This window comes from Pinus tabuliformis, chromosome 7 (genome assembly GCF_031772625.1).
Source record: "Pinus tabuliformis cultivar Carrire ecotype Pingquan chromosome 7, CPIR1, whole genome shotgun sequence".
NCBI classification, from domain to species: domain Eukaryota; kingdom Viridiplantae; phylum Streptophyta; class Pinopsida; order Pinales; family Pinaceae; genus Pinus; species Pinus tabuliformis.
This window is the reverse complement of record NC_142293.1, coordinates 1039096628-1039123125: the sequence shown is the minus strand read 5'-3', so window position 1 is coordinate 1039123125 and position 26498 is coordinate 1039096628. Positions and strand designations below refer to the sequence as shown.

The window sequence follows — 26498 nt, the reverse complement described above, 5'->3', positions numbered from 1 at the left end:
CTGTATCTGGCATTTCGAAAGATATTGCATCTCATTCATGTATGGGTACTTCTCCCCCTATTTTTTCATCCTCGGTCTCTTCGTCTTTCTTGAGATCCCAGGGTTTTGTCCCCCCCCCCCTCTCTCTATTGCTCCCTTCCCCTTCCCCCTCCCATCACTGCCCCCAGCATCCCATCTCTGACATCATCCTCCCTTCCTACTCTCCCCTCCCTCTCCCCCCCTGTATCCCCCCAGTACCCACTCCGCTCCAGATCGAAGGATAGGGGATTTGATGCGATTGGTCTGGACCCTGTGATTCCCCCAACCTCCCTTAAATCGTCCAGGGGACGCCCATCACAGCTAACTAAAGCCAAACACACTGCAGGTGAAGTTGCCCTCGGGCGACAGCAAACCATTGTCAAGGCCCTTAGAGCTAGGAATGGCCCTCAACCTCACCCTCCATGAAATTATTATCCTTCAACTGTAGAGGGTTTGCTAGCCCTCCCAAAAAACTAGCACTCAGAAGACTGCTTACATTGACCCAATTGGACATTATATTCTTACAAGAAACCCTATGCTCAGCTGTTTCTCTTATTTCTACACTTAATTCTTGGCTGCCGAATTGGACCTTCCATGCCATGGACGCGTCTGGGAGATCTGGAGGTACTGCTATTGGTTTTTGCAATAAGTCTATGGAACTCAGGAACTTATGGGGAGGCAGAGGTTTCATAGGCATGGACATATTTGCCCACACACTTGAATCAGAAGTCCATATTATGAATGTATATGATCCATGCGTGGACAGGGCGATATTTTGGAGGTCCCTCCTCAACTCTGAACTCTTGCAGGCAGACAATATCATACTAGGAGGGGATTTGAATTTTTCATTGGGATACAGTGAATCCTGGGGTCACTCGGCCCAAGTTGATGGCCTTACTGACACTATCTCTACCTTACTCGAGGAGCATCAGTGGGTAGACATTCCATCTACCAGGATACAGTATACTTGGTCTAACAACCGCAGTGGTGACCACAGCCTTGCAAGGAGATTAGACAGATTTCTCATCAAAGAAGCTTTCTTAAGTTCTCATCCTCGTATTAGACAGTGGGTTGGTACCGGAGGTATTTCTCATCATCGGCCAATATTTTTGGAGTTGGCGAATACAAACCTGAGGATTAAAAGCCCCTTCAAGTTCAACGCCTCTTGGCTCAAGGATCCCTCTTATATTCAGTTGGTTTCCAATTATTGGCAAACAAACCCTATTATGGAACGCTAGGATCATACTGATGGCTTTATCAGAAAATTGACAGAACTTAAGAGGATCTCTAGAAATTGGGCACACCAGAACCGAAAAAATAATGACAACTTTCTGAGGGAGGCAGAACGGGCCATTGCCACATATGAGGACACATCTAATGGCACCTTCTTATCACAGAAAAGCAAAGACCTATATACCTCCCTCTTCACGAAGCATTCCCAAATCCTGAAAGAAAGGGAGGAGAGTTGGAGAATGAGAAGCAGGGCAATTTGGCTACTAAAGGAGATAACAATACTAAGTTATTTCATAAATTTGCCAATGGTAGCAAAGCTATAAATACTATTTGGGAACTTCACAATGAACAGGGTCAATCGGTAACAACACAGCGGGATTTGGCTAGATTAGCCATTGAGCACTTTAAAAGCATCTACAAGGCGCCTCGAGATGTGAATATTTTGGAAATCATGCGGGTTGCTAAACATTTTCCCAGGTTTGTGCAGCAGGAAGACTCGAAGAATCTGATGATGGAAGTGACAAAGGAAGAACTTGAAGCAACTATAAAATGGTTCAAGAAAGACAAGAGCCCTGGACCTGACGGGTGGACCATCGAATTCTATATCGCTTTTTTTGATATCCTGGGGGATGATTTACTCAAGATTGTGGAGGATTGTAGAAGAAGTGGCAAAATATCCCCGGCCATCAAATCCACCTTCATTGCCCTTATCCCGAAATCTGACTTCCCTTCCTCTTTCAATGACTTCCGACCCATCTCCCTTTGCAACTGTCTGTACAAGATTATTGCAAAGATCATCGCAAATCGCCTGAAGCCAATCCTGTCTAGACATATATCCTCAGAGCAGTTTGCTTTTCTTCAACACAGACAGATACATGAGGTGATTGCCACAGCTCAGGAACTCCTACACACTATGCAGACGAAGAAGCAGAAAGGCATGATTTTGAAGGTGGACCTCTCGAAGGCCTTCGATAGAGCAAATTGGCTCTACATTAGATTATTATTGACCCACTTGGGTTTTCCTTATGCATATATCAAGTGGATCATGAGTTGCATCAAGGATGTATCTTACAGTGTTTTATTAAATGGGGAAGCCACATCTTTCTTCTTTTCGGAGAGAGGACTCAGGCAGGGATGTCCTCTCTCCCCCCTACTATTTTTACTTATCATGGAAGGATTAAGTAGAACAATCATCGCTGCCCGCAATAGAAATCAATTGGTTGGCATCAAGATTTCGGAGAATTTTTATCTGACCCATCTATTGTTTGTTGATGACGTTCTCATTTTCTTAAATGGCAGTATTGGAGACACCACCGTCCTCCAGAATATATTCAAACTCTTTCAACAGGCAACCGGGATGATAGTAAATGACGAGAAATCCACAATTACTACTTTCGAATGCTCACAACATGAGATCATATTCACCACACAGCGCTTCCCTTCACCTCTCTGAATCTGGAAGACGGTCTAAAATATTTGGGCTTCAGGCTCAAGCCCCTAGGATACAGGATTGCAGACTGGATGTGGCTCATTGCTAAAGTGGAAAAGCACCTACAGATTTGGTACCATAAATACCTATCCCGTGCTGGTAGATTAGACCTTATTAAAGCTGTGATTGAGGCCACACCCGTTTTCTGGATGACCCTAGCATGGATACCGAAAAGTATTTTGAACAGGCTCCAAAGCATATGCTGCAGATTCTTATGGAAGGGCAACCTACCGGGTAGAATCTTCGCTTGGGTCAAATGGGACAGAATTGCAATACCAAAGAGGTGCGGAGGATGGGGCATCAAAAGGCTTGATCTTTTTTCAAAAGCCCTGGCAGCAAAGCTTGGTTGGCACCTTATCACCACCAACATTCTCTGGTCCCGGGTTGCACAAGTGAAATACATCTGGCCCAGGAACCTGATGGACTGGTTCAGACAACTTCATGGAACAAGTAATAACATCTCCAATATTTGGAAGGCGGTTATGAATGCATTACCAATTCTAGGCAGTTATGAATGCATTACCAATTCTACGAGAAGGTATCACATGGAGAAAAAACGAGGGCAATGTTGTTCGTATTGGCACAGATCCATGGGTTGGCTGTGGCAATGCACACAAACTGCCAACAGACTTGATTAGATACCTAAACAGCAGGGGTATCACCCACATTAAACACATCAGTGACGGAAATAATTCCACCTTTCTACAGCAGGCATGGAAATCGGCTCATGACTTGGACATCCCCGAACAATGGCAACTTGATTGGCAGGAATAAACGGAAGCGCTTACACAAGCACATATCCGTCTGACTGAAGAACCGGACGAGGTTATTTGGGCTTTTGCCAAACATGGAACATACTCTCCAAAAGAGGGCTACATTAGACTTATGGAACCTTACAAGCCTCAGAACATAAACCCGACTTGGAGATTACTCTGGAAGCTTAAGGCGGCCCCCCGTACCCGTCTACTGCTGTGGAACATACTGTTTGACAAGATCCCTACAGGGTCTAATCTGATGAAAAGGTCCTTTCATGGCCCTTTTTGGTGTCAACTGTGTTGCAATGATGAAGAGAGTACTGAACATCTCTTCCTAAATTGCCCATCCTCTAAGGAATATTGGAATTGCATCATTGCACACTATCCATTCCTAAAAGCCTGGCAAGGGCATAACATTCTGGATGCCTTGAGTACTTGGTGTCAAAACCATAATGGAAAAGCCAAGAACATGCCCCTTCTAGTCTGCTAGTCTATATGGATTGCTAGAAACCATTCTATTTTCAACCTCAAAGCCCCACATTGGCCAACTATACTACTCCATACTATTGCTGATTTTGATCTTCTTCCCGAGGAGGACACCAATACCCCTCCCCGCACCATCATTCCTGAAACCATAGACAAATCGAAACCGTGGGCATATTTTGATGGATCCGCGCAGGAGGCAGGATGTGGTGGAGGAGCCATTCTTTACCTAAATGATTCTCATTGTTTTAAGATCCAAATTAATCTAGGCAGGGGAACTAATAATTATGCTGAACTCAGTACTGCTAAACATCTCATCCACTTTGCTTTGGAACAGCACTGCAGACATCTACAGTTGTTTGGTGACTCCAAAATCGTTTGTAATTGGCTTAATAATGCATCCCACTGTAATGCATTTTCTTTGAGGCATATACTAGGAGAAGTTCAAAGATTGATATCCTCATTTGACTCCTTTGTCTCTTGCCACATTTAGAGGGAGCAAAATACGGGGCAGATCACCTTTCAAAAGAGGCAGCGCATAGACAGGGCAATGACTGGTTGATTCAGGAGGAAATTGATGGGTCCTTCCATCAATACTATCACAGACCTTTAGTGGAACTTGGAGAAAATGGGTTATAAGCCCTATTACTTTCTGCTCATATTGTATAAATTATGTTTCTTGTATCTACTTTAGTGGTTCATATATATGACTTTGGACATACTGTTTTGGATTTTGGTATATAGTTTTCTCTCTCGGCGCAAAGACATTACAATTATGGACTGATTCTCTCTATCTGTTAGAGAGAAGGCATAGACACAATATAGCTGATAACAGACTCCCTGCGTGGAGATACAACTGTTATTTTTTATATCTTTTTTGGATAGTCTTATGTATCTTGACAGGCAATCTTGCCTCCACATGCATATGCCTCGGCATCTACAAAATATAATTTCTTATATATCAATAGAAATTATGACTTTTTTCCATGGGAAAAAGATATGAGATGATTACAAATGAGAATGAAGGTTTGTTTATATACCCTAGGCAAGTGCCTTTTCATGAATGGTCATGTCTCTAAGACATGCCTCTTCATTACTAACTAACTAACCATTAGTTAATTAATTATTATTTATTATTATTATATTTATATTTATATTTATTATTTTTATAGGAATTATATTCATAACAAACAGCCATAGACACGCCCACTGTTTGACAAAATTCCTCATAGACAAACTCCATAAAACTCATAAATTTAGGGAGAAATTTGAGATACTTCCAGGAGGGTACTTGAATATTGTATAAGAGTTTATATAAAATATAAGATGATTACAAATGAGAATGAAAGCCTACTTATATACCCTAGGCAGATGCCCTTTCATGAAAGGTCGTGTCTCTAAGACAAGCCTCTTCATTACTAACTAACTAACCATTAGATAATTAATTATTATTTATTATTATTATATTTATATTTGTTATTTTTATATGAATTATATTCATAACAAATAGGCATAGACACACCAACTGTTTGACAAAATTCCTCATAGACAAACTCCATAAAACTCAGAAATTTAAGGAGAAATTTGAGATACTTCCAGGAGGGTACCTTACACGCTAGTGTCTACGCGACCTCGATTGTATGTTGGTAAGAGATCTAGTCTAGTGACATCTCTTAGGTCTTTCGAGAAGGGGAATGGTCTATCAGGTCCACACCAACATGGAGGCTAAGGTAATGTTGTTGTCAGTAAGTCTAAGAGTCTCATGCAGGTAAACAACTAGACATATCTAGTTTGAATGTCGGAAGAAACTAAAGAGCCTCTAGATCCCCCTAATAAAGGAATGAAATCTCCCACAGATCTCATAATAAATAGGGCAACGAAAAATGAAATGCTCCTCAATCTCAATCTCTCAAAGATGACACAACTAACATATCCTATTTGATTGGTCAATCAAGTGACCAATTTCAATCTAGATTATATGAGAGCTAGCTCTAAACTATCCCAAGGGGATTCGAAGGGCGTGCATCCAATGGCAGAGTGTGTAAAGGGGTCAAACAATCAGTCATTCCCTAATCACCATGAAGTGCTCAGAATAGAAAGTCATCTTCAAATGTAACCCACTCTAGGGATTTATCCAAGTAGCATGTACATATTACCTACATATATCGTCTTAGACGATTTTATTCATCTCCTGTTTCGCTGGTAAGAGGTGGGTGGGTGCAAACAAGGAATATCTGAATGGTGAAAGTTGATCCATCACAATACCAACCGAAGTAAGATCCAAGACTCTGATGTACCAATTGTCGATAATTGTAGCTCTGACAAGTATTTCTGCAAAAGCAAATTGTCCAAGTCGTGGAAATCATCATTAAATGACTTTTAAAATTAGGGGTTCACCTTATTAATTAATTAACAAAGTGAATATCTTTGTATAAAATGAGTTTAATTTAATAAAGTGCCTAAGTTCGGGTACTAGTGATTTAAGTTGAATTTTGGACCACTCGTCTCAACTCAAGATTAGATTTAATATTGACTCTAGACTCTTGAGATTAGGACTTCAACCCAACTCAAAACTATAAAAGGAAGCCAAGTGAAAGAGAGGACAAAATCAATTATTTTCTCAAGGACTTTGAGAAAGAGAGAAAACCAAAAGGACTTTTTGATTTTCCAAGCAAGGAGAAGAATTGCAGCAGTAGTAAAGGAGAGGGAAGACATTAATTTGCAAGCCGTACATACCAAACGGTTAAGCATAGAGGTGATCCGGCATAGATTCCCAAGAGCTGGAAATTCAAGTCTGTTGGGTTTCGTTTGTATTTTTTCTCAAAGCCATTTTCCCAATATGGGAGCTCTTATAAGTTCGAAAGTCATTTGAAAGATGAACTGATGTTGGAGTGCAGAAAAATTGTGCATGCATGAGATTTGCTTTTTTCCCTGCTTTTTCTTTCTCTTCCTACTTTTCTAACTTTTGTTTGTTTCTTTATTTGGTTAAAAAATCTAGTAAATTTAGATCTGATCTATTTACCTAGGCATTGATTTTCAAAAATCAATACCAACACCATGTGAGGGTTCAAGGACTAGCTGCTGCAATGGACTCTGATGAATAATAGGCCAAGTATGAAGACTGGCCATGCCCCTTTGTTGTATCAACAATGCTATGAACACGGTGTGGAAGAAAAACGAGACCAAACATTATCTCAAGTCAGTAGGAGCAAACTCCAAACTCTACAACAATGATAGGCTTAGGAACTATTTGCTTGCACCGAATGATGTGGCAAAGAAGGATGACTTATACTCTCTCTTTTGAAGACCAATCAAACCCTAGTAAACCATGTCCCCAAACCTCAAAACCATATAGAACTTTGGGCCAAACAAGAGTGTTCATGAGGACCATCTTGACTGATAAGTCCTAAAAATGATTCTGAAAATACTACCTCTCAGGCAGGGCCAAGGACCCATAGCCCTTATTGATTTGGGGCTAAAGTGCATGTTGCAAACTAAAGCAAGGTAGTTGAATAGTACCCTTAGATAAGTAAATTAGCCAATGATCTCGATCTCCTCTACTTTGAAAAAAATTGGTGATTAGAAAGGATTTTCTTCAACACATTGAAGATCATGCCCTTGGTCTTACCTAGGTTGACCATCAACTAACAAAGATAACATGAAAGTGCCATGGCATCCAACTATCTATGCAATCCATTCGCGAATGAGGCGAGAAGGACCACATGATCCACAAGCCTCTAGATAGAAAACAATACATGGTGTAGAAAGAAACCATTACTATCCTGGCTGTGCTCATGCAAGGACTCCAACTCATCAAAGTAGATCCCATAGTGTAGGGTACAAGGGGAAACCCCATTTTACCCCAATAGTAATCTAAATAAACTCTTATAGTCCATGCTTTTTGCATAGAAAACCAAGGACTAACTCGTATAAATGTATGATGGCTGACAAAATAGTCTCTGAGATGCCAATATCTCTGATATCTAGAATAAAGCCTCCCTTAAGACAAAGTCAAAAGCTTTCTAAAAGTCTACAAAACAATAACAAACTTTCGAAGAGCAATGTTAAGCTTCCTCAATGATGGCTCTGAGTGTAAAGATGTGATCAATAGTTTGGTGCTCAGGTTGGAATCTAGCTTGTCATCCTGCCCTAAATTGCCTCCACTCAAGCTCCCTAGAGATCTACATGTCAAGGGGTGTAGCATAGAGCTTCAAGAATGTGTCGCCCACCATTATCATCATGTAATTATTGGGATCTGAGCTAGGGATCGATTTGTGTATCAAGTGAATGATGTTTTGTGATCATGTCGATAAGAAATTGATACAGACCACATGGTTGAAGAGATCAGTGAAAGAAGGAACCAAAGCACAAAGACCGTGCATAAATAAATTTGCCTAGAAACCACCCGTGTATGTTGCATTGCTCCTATGCATCACCCACGTAGCCTCTCTAATGTAATTTTCAAAGAATAAGAAGCGGGAAGAGGGTGGTGAGGTAACCTAAATCTGGAGAGTGAATATGTGAGAGAACATGGATCTAGGCTATGTTGCAAGAAACACACCTCACCTACCAGGCATGTTTCGGTACAAGAACTCCAAAACGTGTTTAAGGCACTATACAACGTTCTTCCGCACTCATACAACGCATTCCAAGTCGTATAACACAAATGTGGTGTGTGTGGGTTGAACACAAATTATTTTTTAAAATATAATAATTTATGAGTGAGGCAGTCTAATATTCAACTGTAGAGCCCTACTAATGCTATGTAGTTAATGGTAATGTTAAGAATATGTTATGTAATTAATGATCATTTTAAATTCCTAGTAAAAGTATGTAAATGAAAGATACTTTGCCATTAATAAGTTCAACATGTTTGAGAGTGATTCCAACCTCATTTTATCTCATATGGAGAAAGTAGAATTCTAGATCCTGCTCAAAATATTGCAGAATTAACAGTTTTTACTATTTAGGATTTTAGGATTGGTGGGATTGCAATGTTTCCATTGGATTATGTCGTGTACGAGGGAATGGAACTAGCATTTAATCAAAAGCACCAAGCCCCCTATGTACCTTGATGTTTGTGGCATCTATTGTTGAAATCCTCTATCATGACCTTAGTAAAAGTGTACCCATCACTCAAAAAACTCTAGATTTGATAGGTTAAGCTTTTTATATTTTGTTTTAATGCTTAGTGGGTGATATTCTTGATGAGGATCCCAATATAGGCAATGATTCTGATGATATGTAGGTATTTTTTACAGCATGATTTTATTGACCCTAGGCACTTGCTCATTTATTCATGAATATATATGAACTCTAAATTATAATGTTAAACCTTAAAACTTAATATATCACATTTCCCCATTTCTTGATTTTTGGGGGTCATGCTTTCAATGTGTTTACATTTCAGATAAGCATTTCCATTTCCTTGTACCATGCAACTTAGGATCTTGGGTTAAGGTCAGATGGGAGGGGATAGTGGCAAGGGAAGACAATGCACCAAAAATGTTTAGATGAGTGAGAAAGGGAAGTACATGAGGAAGCAAGTTAAAGGGAGCAAGTTTTTCCACACTTGTGACACATAGGTTTTCTATCACCTTTTCCACTGTATGTTTCTTGGCAAGCCCTACAAGTTTGACAAAAGGGCAAAGTACGTCAGATTTTTCGACATCTGTAGACTTCATGAGGGCAAGAAAGACTATCAGATCACATTTTCTCCCCAACAATGGTTGGTTTCTTAGCGATTGGTCAACTCACGCTATTCCCCTTATGTGCTACACCCATAACCACATCATATTGGATGCATAAAGGGAGCACGTTCATCCACACCAATCAAAAAGGTTTTCTACCACCTTTTCCATTAAAATTTTTATTGCTATATGAGATTGCATGTCACACTACTAGATTGTTGTTACATGCTTCTTGGCAAGCATTATTGTTTGATAGAAGGGCCTAGTATTATGGATTTTTCAACACCTATATTATTCACAAGGATATTAAAAAGTTATTAGATCACATCTTCTCCAACTTAATGTAGGGGAAGAGCAATGTTTTAAAACTCCGACTCTGGTTCGGAAACAACCGGGGGTCAGCTCCGACTCCGACTCTGACTCGGTATCGACTCCCCCAGTCTGATTTCAATGACTCGGTCGTTGTAAAAAATACATTAAATATTTATTTTTTCATATAAAACATAATTTTAAAAATTCTCATTCATGTTTCCAAACACAGCTTTAGAATATAGAGAGAAGACAACATATGATCAAAATAGGCTCATGAATATATCCATTATATCAAAATGGCACCCAGTGCATTGTCCAATACAAAGTTCATACTTAGCCACCAATGCCAGGATTCTTTTCTGCCTCAGCCTAAGGACAATCACTAGACTACAACAACAATACTACCAATTCTTTGCCCCTAATGAAGTCTCAAAACCCTTGATTTAGTTATGGTCAAGCTCCAAAACAATCAGAGGTAAATATGTATTTATTAGTCCATTGCCAAAACATTTGCCTTTTTAAAAACATTGTATGACTCAATGCATTGTTTCAGTTTTCTAATTCATGCCACTAGGATAACCATAGTTCGGCCTTGTAATTTTCAAAACTTTCTCACAATGATAGATTACTTTAGGGCTATAAATATGGAATAAACAACAACCCAACCATTGATATGTAGGAGGCAAAACAACTTCTGACAAATGTGCTTCAGGATTTTTGTCAAAGAGACGAGCCAGCCGAGTTGTTACTGAGTCGGCCGAGTCATTACCGAGTCGGCCCAGTTGTTACCGAGTCGACCGAGTAAATGACTGGCTCGGTAACAACACAGCCAACCGTTCCATTTCTGCCACCGAGTCAGAGTCGACTCGGCCATTTTTTAAAACAATGGGGACAAGTTCTTAAGCAAGTTGACCTCTACATGTTTAGAACTCATTGTGCCCTAATGATCATTCTTCCTAACCTATTGTAACCTCCCCTATGGCTTTAGACTTCAATAGGGAGGTGCCATTCCAAGCATCAATTCCACATCCCACTCCTCATCCTCACTCAACTAATAATGCCCTAACTTCAATTCTAACAAAGGTGACATTGCATCATTTCCAAGAACCCCTATTCATTGTTTGCCTCTCTGCACAAAATCTACATTTTATAATTGTTGCACCTATTGAAATATGTAACTAGGTTTGATCTTCATAATGACATATGTAATCATGATTTTATGTATTTGATGTAAAGAGATAAATAAATTTATTATTGTCATTCTTCAAGCATGTGTTTCATGCTCAAGGGAAATTTATTTATAGGTCAAGCACCCATTGAGTTCTTCTAGGGCTTGTCATTGAGTCTACAAGTCAATTGAGTCATTATCATGTATGGAAGACCCTTTTGGGCATGTTAAATATTGTAAGGAAAATTTTATTTGAGTTAAAATTGAGTCAAAGACCCTCCAAGACCTTGTCATAGTGCTACAATCAAGTAGGCCTTCAAAAGGAGCAAATCGGCCTACCTAGAGGGACAAGTCGACCTATTAGGGCACTCAAGGAAGCCTATATATAGGAGCATTCAGCCTCATTCAAAGGGACATCAATTCATCAACAAGAAGTTCGATGAATGCAAGAAGGAGACCTAAAGAAGAGCATGAAAGAGGGGGAACAAACATAAGAAAAACAAAATTTATGATTTGGTTTTGGGCTACATCTCCTCACACGTACGAGATCTAGGGCATCATTTTTGCTGCAGCAAAGACGAGTTGCAGAAGAAGCCAAATCTAGTGTGACGAGAAGTCAATTTTGCAAGCTAAGCAATCAAGGAAGAGAAGACTGCCCTAGCGAAGAAGAAAAGAAGCAAAAGTTACCATAATTCTCTCACGTGTGCCACCTAGGGTTTCTACAGCAAGGGCCAAAAATTGCAGTCAGTTCCAGGTCTGAAATCTTGGTCAAGGGAGAAGTTTTTGGTGTCATAAGACAAGTTTGACTTGGATTGACTCCACGAGAGATAAGTCCTTAAAAGAGGAGTTTTGACTTGGTCTTAGAGGGGTCTTGGTCAAGGGTCATAAGTCTTGGAATTCGTCATTTGAAGTTCTATAAGAAGAGTAGAGTTCTTGGGGGTTTTCCTCTCAAGAGGAGAGGTTTTGGCCCTAAATGATAGCCTATATCTTGTGTCCTCTTGTCTCATTGTTCTTTATGGTTTGGTAGTTGTTTGATGATAAGAACATAATAATAATAAGTGGAACAAAGAAGCTAATCAAGTTAAGTTTAAAATACATCACAAGCAGTTATCAAAGTAAAAGAAATTATCTTATCTAGATGCCCCTAGATTTCTCAACAGCACCTACACTGCAAGGGCCCATGGTAAGCATAACTCTTCAACATGGCCATTTATTCTTCCATCCAAACAATAGTGGTTGCACAAGCTCACATTTGACCAAGATTTATCCTCAAGTATTCATTGGCCCTACAACTCATGTTGTTCTTCACTAGACCATGATGCCACCATCAAAAATCGAGGACAATTTCCTCTCAACAGAGATGAATACATGAAACCTAGTCCCTATTCCAGGCTGGGCATAGTTAGACTACATATTATAATTTGAATTTGCAACTTCATTTCTCATTGTACATAATTCATAGGAGGCTTAGTCACACCTGATCACCCAACTATATATATATATATATATATATATATTGATTGGAGCCTTAGGCGATTTGGACAAACATGATCACTCTACGGCTATTCCATACCTATATAAAGAGATAATACAGTGAAGAGTGTACCATATGTGAACAGTGAAGCAATCTCTTCTTTCTACTTGCATGCTTGATCCACTACAGTTTTCTACTCTCATACATTCACTGTTAATATTCACATTGTCATTTTGTGCACACATCAGTTGGTTTACATTGGAAAATTTTAAATGAATAATGACTTACAAGACATGTTTTATTACCTGGGTCATGGTTCCTTCCTACTTTTCTTTGAAGTAGTTGAGATGGCTTCTAGGGTTCTTCAAAAGAAATTATGGTAGGGTTGGTGTACCCTTTTTAAATTTGTGCCCTTGTTGATGGATATTGATTTAACAGACAATAAGAATATAAATGAACGTTGTTGGGTGGAAATATAAGGGTTCGACCTATATAAAGAGATAATACAGTGAAGAGTGTACCATACGTGAACAGTGAAGCAATCTCTTCTTTCTACTTGCATGCTTGATCCACTACGGTTTTCTACTCTCGTACATTCATTGTTAATATTCACATTGTCATTTTGTGCACACATCAGCTGGTTTACATTGGAAAATTTTAAATGAATAATCACTTACAAGAAATGTTTTATTACCTGGGTCATGGTTCCTTCCTACTTTTCTTTGAAGTAATTGAGATGGCTTCTAGGGTTCTTCAAAAGAAATTATGGTAGGGTTGGTGTAACCTTTTTAAAGTTGTGCCCTTGTTGATGGATATTGATTTAACAGACAAGAAGAATATAAATGAACGTTGTTGGGTGAAAATACAAGGGTTCGACCTTTCAATCTGGTGTTTTTTGCCAAAAAAATTTAAGGATGTTTGAAGGTTTTTGAGCATGGAGCAAGCAAAAATCATTGCTTCAATGACAGTTTAGAACTTTAGGTTCTTCCTTTTGCTTATTCTAGAAACAACATGCCCAGTGAAGTCCAGGTCTCCACAGGAACAATGAAGGGAATTAGATGTTTGATAATTTTTCAAATTTTCAGGCCATTTAAGAAGTCTGTCTTCATCTTGATAAGCATACCAATTTTAGTTAATTTAGGGAGGAAAATGGGGTTAAGTCCCCCAAATAATTAGTAAATCAGACAGTTTTAGAACAAATTCTGCCTGCTATTTAACAAACTTTGATTAATTCTGACAATCCTGAGAGAAATCTGCTACATAATACCAAAGAAGGGAATGTAGCCCTGACTTCACTCAGTGTTCCACGGGGATTCTTTCAAAATTCACTGACAAGAGCAATAAGTGCTCTATTGCAAGCTTTATCAACTTTTCTGCCTGACTTGTTTTAATTCTATCATCTCTGGATGAAAGGGGAAATATATTTGGAAGCTCTACAGTACGGTGCTGGATCATCTTCATACCCACAGAGATTCGTAAGTACATCATCTTCAGATAAAGTTTTCTCCTCTAACCCCCACTATATAATGTATCTGATTATGTGAATCCACATATCACTGAAGCCAAACAAATGGAGGATAGATGCCTTCCGTATAATGCCTTAAATCTCTAGTCTGATTTCAGGATGTCATTCTTTCCTCGACTCTGGAATAACTCTTGAGGCAACTTAACTACTGGGCAATGGCATCATTTGTTGACAATATACACTTGAGGGTCATCATTAATACAAATACGATTATGGCCTTGAACACCTTCCCCCAGTATATATCATGGCTAAACCAGTATTGTTGTGCCATATGCCTGTGTCAGAATATTTCAGCACACTCCAAATTGAGTACTTACCCTGGGACAAAGTCTAGGTGATGCAAAAAGGTATGTATAGAGCATTGATTCTAGAACAATCTGCAACAAAAATCAATCCACACAGCAGGATCGAGGGGGAAAATTTTTTCAGCAGATTTGGCCAGAGAATTTCATGTTTCAATAAGTTATACACTTCAAGTCTGCCATGACTTTGCTATATATATTCCATGTTGTTCGTCCACTTTGGCCACCAACACATGTTACATAATTTCTTCATTTCTTTCTTTCTCTCTACAAAGGGCACTTATAATGCCTCCAACTAACATATTTGCATTTCAATGGGTGCAGCCAGTTCTGATTTTTACTAGTAATTCCTTCAGAATCTTCTATCTTTTCTCTATTCATCTGTGTTTAAGTTTCCCTATCAATCTTCTGCAAACAATTTTACATCTGCATGAAACTGAGTCAATTTGAGCTACATCCCTATCATGATTAAATATGCATTGTTTGTTAGCCAAACAAATTTTCAGTTAAAAAGATTGAAAAGACCATACATGGATACCAAGGTGAGCTACTGTAACTATCACCATTTGCACGTGCACTTACCAGAGGCGAATAAGCAATGTAAAGACGAGATGAGTACCGGCCAGTCACAATACATAGAAGAACATGCATTGGAATAAGATTTATTATGAAAGTGTAACCTCCCCAGGAACAGACCTACAAAGGAGAACCTGTATTAAATTATCTCATAATATCGATAGCAACAAATCTGCCATGCATGGATATCAATTGTTATTCCAGTGGCCTGCTTACCATATAAAAGTAAGCTAAGGCATTTAAAGTAGCATAAAAGAGAGATCCAGTGTTCAATGTCTGCAAAAATTCAATACAACAATCACGTTAATAAAACAGAAAGCTCCAGCAATTTTAAAAAAAATCATTCGATAATGAGATTAATTTCATCGCGGACTCTAGTCAATTTCCTCAGCAATGTAACTCCATATTGTAAGACAGTGTGTGCAAATCTTTTTGAATGGACATGACTTAGGTACTAAGATTTACAAAATATGGATACCATTATTTTCAGATTTCAGCTATACTTAAATCTAAATAAGGTTTGCACATGTATGAACCTTGATATATAGATAGAATGTAAAGATCAAAGCAAATATAGCTACAGCCTCATTATCATAACTGCCAGCCACGGATCGTGAGATGTATGAAGGCACCTGCAACCAAACAATCACTTGTAAAATCAGAAACATGCTATCAACTTGACCAATTGACAAAGAGACTAAAATAATAAATAGAATGATTGAAGAAAATATGCAAGATAGAAGAATGCTTCCTCAAAAAACTGATTCTTTTCTTAGTTGGATACTTGTACTAGCACTGAAACTAAAAGTTCAGGGTATTATTTGCCACCTTATACTATTCATGCAGGCATGTTTTCTTTTATTTTGTTGACAACAGCCAGCCTAATATAAGCATTTGGTAACAACAGAATGTACATTCTATGTTTATAAATGAGGCTATAATCCGCCAGCTGAGTATCAACTCCCAACGCCCAACTGCCATGCATATACTTTATCAAATCTGGATCCCATAATACACTTAATTAGTTTCAGTGGTGAAAGATTCCACCCTAGCCGATCCCTTCTTGCTACTCTGTTTAGAGTAATTTTCTGAGGCAGAATTCATCCATATTGAGACAGTGAAGGGTCTGAGGCTAGGACTGAACCAGCAAAGGCTTCCCTGAGGCCAGGACTGAAACAGAGAAGTGTTCCAAATTCCAATATTAAATTTGAGGCAGCAAGGGTTTCTTTGACCCTACCTGAGGCAGTGGCCCATCTTGTGGGCAGGCTCTTGTGACAGAGCGTTAATTTTCTGTGGCTACATCTGGATGGTGAAGTCTCTTGGGCAGCGAGGGCTTCAATTGTGACAGCAGATTACCCATGAAGGGATCCCACTGTGACAGCAAGCGTTTAATAGACCCTACTGAGGCTGCGGCTACCCCTGAGGAGATTCTTTTGTGGCAGTAGCTCAGCCTGGAGGGAAAATCTGAGACATCAAATCATTTCCGAAGTTAGGTTGAGGGCAGCAGATCTGTTTGAGGTAACAAGTGTGGCAGCAAACCCTTCTGAAGTCTGGTTTGGTCAGCGAAGGCATGTTTGGGACAGCGAAGTACTGTTTAGGCAGTGGCGGCTCACCTTTGTAACCTTTTTCTGAAGAAATCTGTAGCAATGCATCACATCTAGGGCTTGAACTAGAGTAAATCAAGTAGGAACTCAAACTAGTTAACTGAGAGCTAGTTCAAGTGTAACTGGGACTTGCTCCAGTTAACTAGCAAAGGAAACTCATGACACTAGTCTGAACTGAAATTTGACTAGGCCTCCTGCATGCATCGATTTCTATATATAAACAGAAGGAAGAAGGCACAAGATCACAGATAATTCTTTATTTTGGAATGTTCATCAGTTGAGCAATTGTGCGCATAGATTTAGGAGCTAGTACGCAAGGATTTAGGAGCCTAAGTGCACAAAGGATTTAGGAGAAAGTGTGCAAACCGCAAGGATTTAAGAGCCAAGAGTGTGCAAGGATTGTGGAGCAAGGATAAGGATTTTCAGGGCAATTCGAAACTATCTTCAGCAGAGAACAGTTGTAGAGCTGAGAATAGTGAGGAGAAGCCTAGCGCTTTCTCAAGGACAGATCATTGGCTGCAGTAGCAGTGTGAATTGTCACAGATCTATTTGCTCAAAGAACAATCAATAAAATATCACAACAAAGAAAGCAGGTTTTCCCTTTTGGGATTCCTGAGTAAAACAAGTGTGTCAATTTTGTGTGCATGTGTTTTTTATCTCGATTATTTTCCTTGCATGTTGAAAGTTAAAAAACTTTGTATCTTGCTGAAAGTAAATTTCGCTTCAGTGTTCAGTTGCCTTGTTTTTCAGTAATTCATCTAAGTGGTGCACAGAGTTTCAACAGAAGTAACAAACAAGGGACAGCAAAGAGACGGCAATTACTGAGGGTGGTTGTATGGTGACTGGTCAGACCTAGAGCATTAGGTATTAGGGTTTACTGATGTAATAGCAATTGTTGTAAATCTAAATTGTCATGTGAAATTGTAAGGAACATCGATTTATAACCCATTATGTATTGCTGGATTGGCTTTATGTGTATGACTTGTTGAATACTGGTAACACTGTTTTATTGCATTCAATATTGTCTCTGGTTGCAAAAATTGAAAGAATACTGTGATACTAGTAGGAATATAGATCTTTCCATGTACTCTTTTCAAACCTAAAGATAATTTTTACCTAAGGGATTTTACAACAGCTAGGGGTTTCCAGTATTCAGTGAGGCCAAAGGAAAAAAAATTCTGCATCCAAATCACCATGTTTTGGGCATTCAGAACTGTAGCAGCAATCTATTTCAGAGTTCTCACAAGTGATTTCACTCATTTAGACACTGCTAAACTCTCTTTTCTCCAAGTTTTCAACTCACCCTAAGCTCCCAAAGAAACTTTCCCACAAAGCAAATTTTTTAGACATTTTTTCTGTTTTTTTCACCATAAAACCCTAGGACAATCATCAAAAGAATTGAAAACCCCATAATGTCAACAAAAAGAGACTTTGCTTGCAACTATTGTGAGAAGTCAGGTGCAGCAAGGAAAGTAAAATGTCGCCTGTGTGGGAAAGAATTATCATGGGGCATAAACTGCTTTCAATATCTCCCTGTCAGAATAGCTGACCATGATGTAGCTTACTAGCCAAGTGCCACCTCAGATGTTAGACACCAAGAAGACTTTGCCTTGGATGCCTACAATGAGGCTAAATATAAGAAAGCCAAATAGAAACTGAATTGAAGCAGCAGCCATGGGGGAGTCATGTTAAATACAAACACCCTCCTGTAGAATCTCAAAGTCTGTCCACAACAGCAAACTTAAGTTTTGTGCATCAGCAGAGCCCAAACCTTAATCCTATCAATCCTCCTCCAATACCCACTCATTGTGTCACTGAGGGTAGTAACATGCACACTTTTTTGTGCTAAATTTCGAATACCAACCAGATTTATTTTCACGGCAAACAAATACTGAATTACCGAAAAATAAATCACTGCTATTTTTAACTTGTAGAAAAATATATACGCAGCAGAATTTCAATTAGAGAGATCAATAACACATTGCAACAATAATTCACCCACAACAATTCTCTACCATCTATTAATCTGAAAAATCTGGGTTTTCGACCCACAATGATACAAGGAAAAATACAATATCCGGAATCTGTAACTTGGCTCCCTCAAACTTAACTCAGCCCAAGGTATTCAGCCTCCAGAAGAAATCGGCCTGGAGAAATTGGCCCAAAAAATCAGTCAACAAAATCGACTTCCACCCTCCTTACATGCCACCACTGCACCCTAGGAAAAGTCGACCCTCCAGAGATTCGGTTTTCTACAAATCAAATCAATCTTCCTCTAGCAACTCAGCCATGCAATCTCCTCAACCCAGCCTCCTGGATTATACATTCGCGCTTTTCCTCCTCTATCCTCCAACCACTTACCCACACACTAGAAAAAATCCCTCTCCATGATGACTCATTCTCTTCAGTTCGGTGAGTCTTCACCTCTTTGCTAGGCTTCCTTTATACTATTCATTATGCCCAAATCATAGATCTAAGGCTACTGCGATTTGTATTGTGTGTAGAACATGTTTATGGATCCATCACATTGACATTTGTTACTATATCGATGTTTCGAACCATCTTATGTGGTTCATCATCAGGATTAATTAAAGATGTGAAAGTCTGATTTCATTAAAAGTGATATTTATAAAAAGGGTGAGACTAGACTTTCTTTTTGCAATATGTAATCTGAATTGTTCAAATGAACGGATTTCTTCAAATTTCTCCCTTCCTTATAGGGCAAAAATTATAGATCTAAGACTTCTGCGATTTGTATTTTGTGTAGAATTTGTTTCTGGATCCATCGCATTGACATAGGTTAATATATCAATGTTTCAAACCATCTTATGCGGTTCATCATCAGGATTAATTAATGATGTGAAAGTCTGATCTCATTAAAAATTATATATATAAATAAGGTGAGACCAGACATTGTTTTTTGTAATCTGTAATCTGAATTGTTCAAATGAGATTACATCATTAACTCCTTCTAGTCTCAATCTTTAAATTTCTCCCTTTCATATACGGCAAAAATTATAGATCTAAGGTTCTACAATTTGTACTATGTGTAGAATTTGTTTCTGGATCCATCGTATTGACATTGGTTAATATATCGACGTTTCGAACCATCTTATGTGGTTCACCATTAGGATTAATTAAAAATGGGAAAGTTTGATCTCATTAAAGGTGATATATATAAATAAGGTGAGATCAGACTTTCTTTTTGCAATCTGTAATCTGAATTGTTCAAATGCACGGATTTCTTCAAAATTCTCCCTTCCATAAAGGGGCAAAAATATAGATCTAAGGCTTCTGCAATTTGTATTGTGTGTAGAATTTGTTTCTGGATCCATCGCATTGACATTGGTTAATATATCGACATTTTGAACCATCTTATGTGTTTCATCATCAGGATTAATTAAATATGTGAAAGTTTGATATCATTAAAAGTGATATATATAAAGAATGTGAGATCAGACTTTCTATTTGCAATCTGGAATTCCAAATTGTTCAAATGAACGGATTTCTTCAAATTTCTCCCTTTCGTTCTGCGATTTGTATTGTGTGTAAAATTTGTTTCCGGATCCATCGCATTGACACTGGTTAATGTATCAACATTTCAAACTATCTTATGTGGTTCATCATCAAGATTACTTAAAGATGGTGAGATCAAACTTTATTTTTGCAATCTGTAATCTGAATTATTCAAATCATCTGATTTCTTCAAATTTCTCCCTCTCGTTCTGCAATTTGTATTGTGTGTAGAATTTGTTTCCGGATACATCGCATTGACATTGGTTAATATATCAACATTTCAAACCATCTTATGCAGTTCATCATCAGGTTTAATTAAATATATGAAAGTCTGATCTCATTAAAAGTGATATATATAAAGAAGGTGAGACCAGCCTTTCATTTTGCAATCTGTAATCTGAATTATGAATAGATTTTGTAATGTCCCCAAATTTTGGATTACCTGATGAGGTGGTCAGGAGCGTTTTCCAAAGCTTGTGTCAGCCTGGTCATAGGAGCGGGATTACTCCATTGGTGGGCCCGGAGGGTTTTAAGGGACTTTTATGGGTCCAACTGGGATTGCTGACCATATTTCATCATCGAGATCAATTCTGCATGGTTGCTCTTGGTTTCGTTGCATTCCGATGGTTTTCATAAAACGACGTTATTAACAGTGATATGTTGATTATTTATGCTTAAGGTGTTGTTTCGGGATGATTACTTGGAGAAACACCTTAGTGTAATAGCTCGTTGGAATCGGGGCGAAAAGATCTACAAGGAAAGATGATAAAATGGGGCTTTGGGTGGCCAGTGTGACCATAGAGACAAATTAAGCATTTTATGGCATTAAAAGCAACTTTAGTTAGATTATAAAAATCACTTTATTAAATAAAGCAAGGAAAAGTCCTTTTAAATATTTAATTGGAGGGAAAAGGTAAGTGAGTTATAAAAAGGTAAACGAGGGGGTCTCTCCTCATTCATTCACTTGTGTTTTTGAGAAACGAGCTATTGGCGAGTTTTAGGGAGGAGTTTAGGGTTTGGGAAACCCTAGCCGCTATAGTTGGTTTCAGTTTTGAAACTATATACTCTAACTGGTTTAAGGAGTGAGATCACCCAAATTTCACCATTGTGTTGGGAATCTCCCCAATTTCACCATTGTCATTGATGTCAATATGGAATTATTGGAGATGGAAAATATTCTTGTGATGCATGAATAACTCTTTTGTGATGTTGCCCTAACCTCAGGAAAACCCTAGATTGTTGATGAATGAAGGAGCCTTTTCCATGTATGCATGAAACCCTCCTATGAAGTGATATTTCTTAGCTACATGGTTTGCCCTAGAATGAAGTCCTAAAATCTATGAAGGAGCCCTAGACATAAAATCCTAAAGACTGCCTTAAATGAAATAATGATGACAATTTCACAAAATATATTTTATTAATGGAAAAATGACCTCATTCAAGGATAAAAATGGCACCAGCATGTAGAAGACATTTTCCCCTTTCCAATGAGCTATTACTCGCCCTCTAACTCCTTCTAGATTGAGAGAAAATGAATTTACAAGTTAGAATAATTTATTTTTTAGGCTAGCCGACATGAGCAAGCATGACCAAGTCGACTCCTCCTCCAAGGTCCATGTCTTTTCATTGCCTCCTCGTAGCAATTGTTAACATGCATGTGTACTAATAAATTCATTGCTGTTATAATTCTGGGTCATTTCCTTTAATGAAAAACACTCAATCTCTTGTCATATGGTTCATATCAGTGGTATATTTCTTGTGGAATGTTTTATGAATGATATATGGTTGTCTGAGCTTATTTATTTAGTCCTGAGTTAGTTTATTTGAGGATAGATTGGGGAAAAGTGCACTTACAGCTAATAGTGATCAAACTGTTTGAAGAAATGCCTCACTGAAAACACAAGCAAATCTCAGAGATTACAGTGAAAACTTGGGGTCACTTTCGAGTGGGAATTTATATCAACAGTCTGTGTTATTTCTGAGCATAAGGTGCCATTCTAGTTGCTGGTTACAATCTGATTATACATTCTTATCTCAATATGCTGATGTATAAATTGAACAAACAAAAATTTACACCTACAGCAGTATGCCATTTAAGTGTTTGACGAAATATCACACAGCAAAAACATACTAAACTCAGAAAACTCAGTGACATTTTGGGATATTTCCTAGCTGGGAATCTTATAGGTTTCTTCAAATTTCTCACCCATATAGGGCAAAAATTATACATCTAAGGTTTCTACAATTTGTATTGTGTGTAGAATTTGTTTCCAGATCTATTGGATTGACATTAGTTAATATATCGACATTTCAAACCATCTTATGTGGTTCATCATCAGGATTAACTAAAGATGTGAAAATCTAATCGCTTTAAAAGTGCTATATATAAAGAAGGTGAGATCAGACTTTCTTTTTGCAATTTGTAATCTGAATTGTTCAAATGAACAGATTTCTTCAAATTTCGACCTCCCTTCTGCGATTTGTATTGTGTGTAGAATTTGTTTCCGGATCCATTGCATTGACAATGGTTGATATATCAACGTTTCGAACCATCTTATGTTGTTAATCATCGGGATTAATTAAAGATGTAAAAATTTGATCTCATTAAAAGTGATATATATAAAGAAGGTGAGATCAGATTTTCTTTTCACAATTTGTAATCTGAATTGTTCAAATGAACAGATTTCTTCAAATTTCTCCCATCTGTTATGTGATTTGTATTGTGTGTAGAATTTGTTTCCCAAATCCCTAACCCTAATCTCCCTTCTAGAATCATTTTGGAGATCAGCGATTGAGATTATTTCTAAGTCACTTAAATAATTAAATTAATTATACTTAGAAAATGACTTAATAGTCCATGATAATTAATTGACTTTCATTATTGTACTTTTCGTAGGTTAGGCTTAGGAAAGAAGATATAAGTCACGTACTCCATCAAGCAAGGACCTAGAAGCAGTGTTTTTAAACCCGGCCGGCTCGGAACCGACTCGGCCAAGTCCATATCATCCCAGCCGGGTTACATACAGCAGCCAGTGAACCCAAAAAAAAGGCTTTTTTTTATTTTTGGGGACTCGTTGGGCTTCCCTGTCTGACTCATGGGTTTCACTGTCTGACTATGATCCCTAGTATTGATATGCTATTCATGGTAACGTTTAAGAATTCTCCTTAATCTTCATTTTCATCCTTTTACTTAAATTTTTAACATTACCATGAAATGACTCAGGATGTTTGAGAGTGGTTCCGAGTCCCGACCTCATTGGATTTCATATGGAGAAAGTATAAGTTTAGATTTCATTCAAAATCCAGCAGACTTATCAATTTTTCAGGATTTTAGGATTGGGGGATTGCAATGTTTCCATTGAATTTTGTCATGTATTAGGGTATGGAACTCGTATTTAATCAAGAGCACCAATCCCTCTATGTACCTTGATGTTAGTGACATTGGTTTTCAAACTCCTCCGGGATTCACTCCCAAACCGGGAGCTTCTGAAAATGTCGCTCCCGCTCCCACTCCCAAGTAACACTGAGCCAGATGATGTTGGCAACTCTAGCAGTAGCCAGTAGTACTGGTCACAGACTTTTGTTGTAGAGACCATTTCTAGCCTCCTTGGTTATGTGTTTTTGTTTTGATCTCTATATCATCATCGTGTATGTATTGGACAGTGCACTAGGTGCCATTTTGATATAATGGATATATTCATGAGCCTACTTTGATCATATGTTGTCTTCTATCTATATTCTAATGCTGTGTGTTTGGAAACATAAATGAAAATCTTTAAAATTATGTGTTTTTATAAAAAATAAATATTTAATGTATCTTTTACAACGACGGAGTCATTGAAATCAAGCCGGCCGAGTCGATACCGAGTCGAAGTCGAAGTCGGAGTCGAAGTCGACCCTCGCCCAAGTCGGAGTTTTAAAACATTGCCTAGAAGAAGCAATACATCATCTTCCACATGCTAAGACACCAAGCCCATGTAGAAAACCTTCTGAAGCTACCACTAGATTCAACACTCCCTCCTAGCAAGGAAGGGATTCTCCACCACCCCCTACTTATCTCGATACTTCACAAACATCCCTTTCACTAGAGGCTTAGTGAAAACATCTAACACTTGCTCCTCTATAGAAATGTACTACAATCTCGTAACACCTCTCTAGACCTTGTCTCTGATGAAGCAATATTTCATCTCAATATGCTTGGAGCCTTGGACCTATAATGAAACACGAGATTCTCAAAGAGCTTGATGCAACTCTAATTATCACAGTGAATCACTGTTGGCCCCATCTGTAGATCAAATAGTCTTGCAAGCATCTTGCAAAACCACACTACCTCACAACTCGCCATACTCATTGCCATGTACTATGTCTCCAATAAACTAAGTGCCACCAACTGTTGCTTCTTGCTAGACCATGAGTTCATGGCTAATCCCAAGCTTAAACAACATCTAGATGTGGATTTTTTGTCCACTACACTCCCTACCCAATTAGAATTTTGTGTATCCCTGTAGCACCAATCCTCCAACTCTGACATATCTCAAGCCAAATTCTATCATACCACATAGGTATCTCAGCACATGCTTCACTACCACCCAATGAACCTGTCTCAACTCCACCATGAACTAGCTAAGTATTTTCACAGCAAAACATATATTCGGCTTAGTGTTAACCAGCTACATCAAAGAACCTATCAATTGCCTATACTGTGTGGGATCCACCAACTTGCCTTAAGAAGCACTTATCGTCTTCAAGTGAGTGTTCATTGGTGTAGGCATAGGCCTACACTCCTCCATCATGAACCTCCTCGAGATCTCAACTGTATACTTGCCTTGTCCAAGGAAAATCTCTCCTGGCTACTGCCACACCTCCAATCCCAAAAAGTAGTGCATCAGGTCGATGTCCTCCATCTCGAACTTCAAAGCAAGATCCTCTTTGCACATCCCTATGCGCTTCTCCAATTCTATCGACAAGAGATCATCCACATAAAGAGTACCTCTTGACCACTAAAGTTGCACCCGAAAATTTTTTTTAAGACTCCATGCCCAAGGATATGTCAGTGCATTCCTGCACTTATAGGTTTCCAGATTTCATTAGTGCTTCTAAGCCTCTTTCCTTCTCTCTTTCTTCATTCAGTCCTCATATTTCGCAGCTCTACGAGGATATTGTATAAATGTCACTAGCATGATGAATAAATGTAACAGACCTAGGATGTTGAGACTCGATCAGCAAGAGAGTACACCTTGGAGTATTTTTTTACTTGGTGACTACTCGAAATTCATTCTCAGAGCCCCAACATTATCCTAGGACCCACTTTGAGGGTGAAAAAACGACCTATAGTCCCTCAAAAGCCAATTTTCGTAATGTTAGTGGCAAAAATGAGAACAAATTCAAAAAAATCATTATTTTTACCAAAGTCAAATAAGTCAACATGTGACATGGCAAGTCAAAGGGACAAATCAAGGGGTGATTTGGCACCAACTCATCAAAGGAATTAATGCCCACGGAAAAATCAATTGGCGGGCAAGTCAAAGGGACAAATCAAGGGGTGATTTGGCACCAACTCATCAAAGGAATTAATGCCCATGGAAAAATCAATTGGCGGGCCAGCTAAGGGGGTTCGAATTATTCATTAGGCAAGTCAAATTTCTCCAATGGATCGATGCATAGGTAAATTGGGTCCTCAAATTATTTGGGTGAAGATTATTGAAAGTCTAAAGTTAAAGTTTCAATGCAATGAGTGGGAAATGGACCCAACATCACTCCCTCCTCCTTGCTCCACGTATTCTAGCTGAAGAAGGTTCCATCCAATGGCTCCACGCAACATAAAACTTACCTTGATCACAAATTTTACGATAGTCTAAACTCTAAAGTTCACTTAGCAGCAGATTTTTTGGGAGTTAAATCCTAGCTTTCCCTCCACACTAGCTTGACTCATCCACAAAGCAAGGAATGCACTAGTAGTTAGACTCAACAAATGACAGATTTGGAGCTCCAAGTAGCAAGGATTTTGACATATGATTTGGGCCTATTTACACTTGTAGTGAGCTGCAAGTTGAGGAGGAATTTGTCTCCACTTGAATCCCTCACATTTCACACTTAGCAGCCACAAAATAAAAAATGCACATGACGAAAGGTAATACGCAAGCCAGGGGAGGAAGAATGCACAACTAATTGAAGACACCTACCAACAGTTCGATTTTCTTTGATGCCATCTATATCAGTCTTGCAAGACACTTGGAGGGTTCGATTTGCTTCTTGGGCACTTGGCATTTCTCTAATACATTGGGATTTTCTCCTAGGTTCGTATAAACGTAACCCCTATCGTTGTTGAGCATGGTTTTGAAGCTTGTGCTTAT

At 38.5% G+C, this 26498-nt stretch overlaps 1 protein-coding gene across 2 annotated transcripts in view; it reads right to left on the bottom strand.

Moving 5' to 3' along the window:
- STT3A (staurosporin and temperature sensitive 3-like A) overlaps positions 1 to 26498 on the bottom strand; it is a 248113-nt gene that overhangs the window by 194100 nt on the left and 27515 nt on the right. For both annotated transcript variants that reach the window (XM_089459309.1, XM_089459308.1), the window contains exons 7-9: positions 15562 to 15657; positions 15242 to 15301; positions 15032 to 15145 (exon numbers count right to left, since the gene is read on the bottom strand). In XM_089459309.1, coding sequence (XP_089315435.1) covers positions 15032 to 15145; positions 15242 to 15301; positions 15562 to 15657 — 270 coding nt within the window. The remainder of the gene's footprint in view (positions 1 to 15031; positions 15146 to 15241; positions 15302 to 15561; positions 15658 to 26498) is intronic.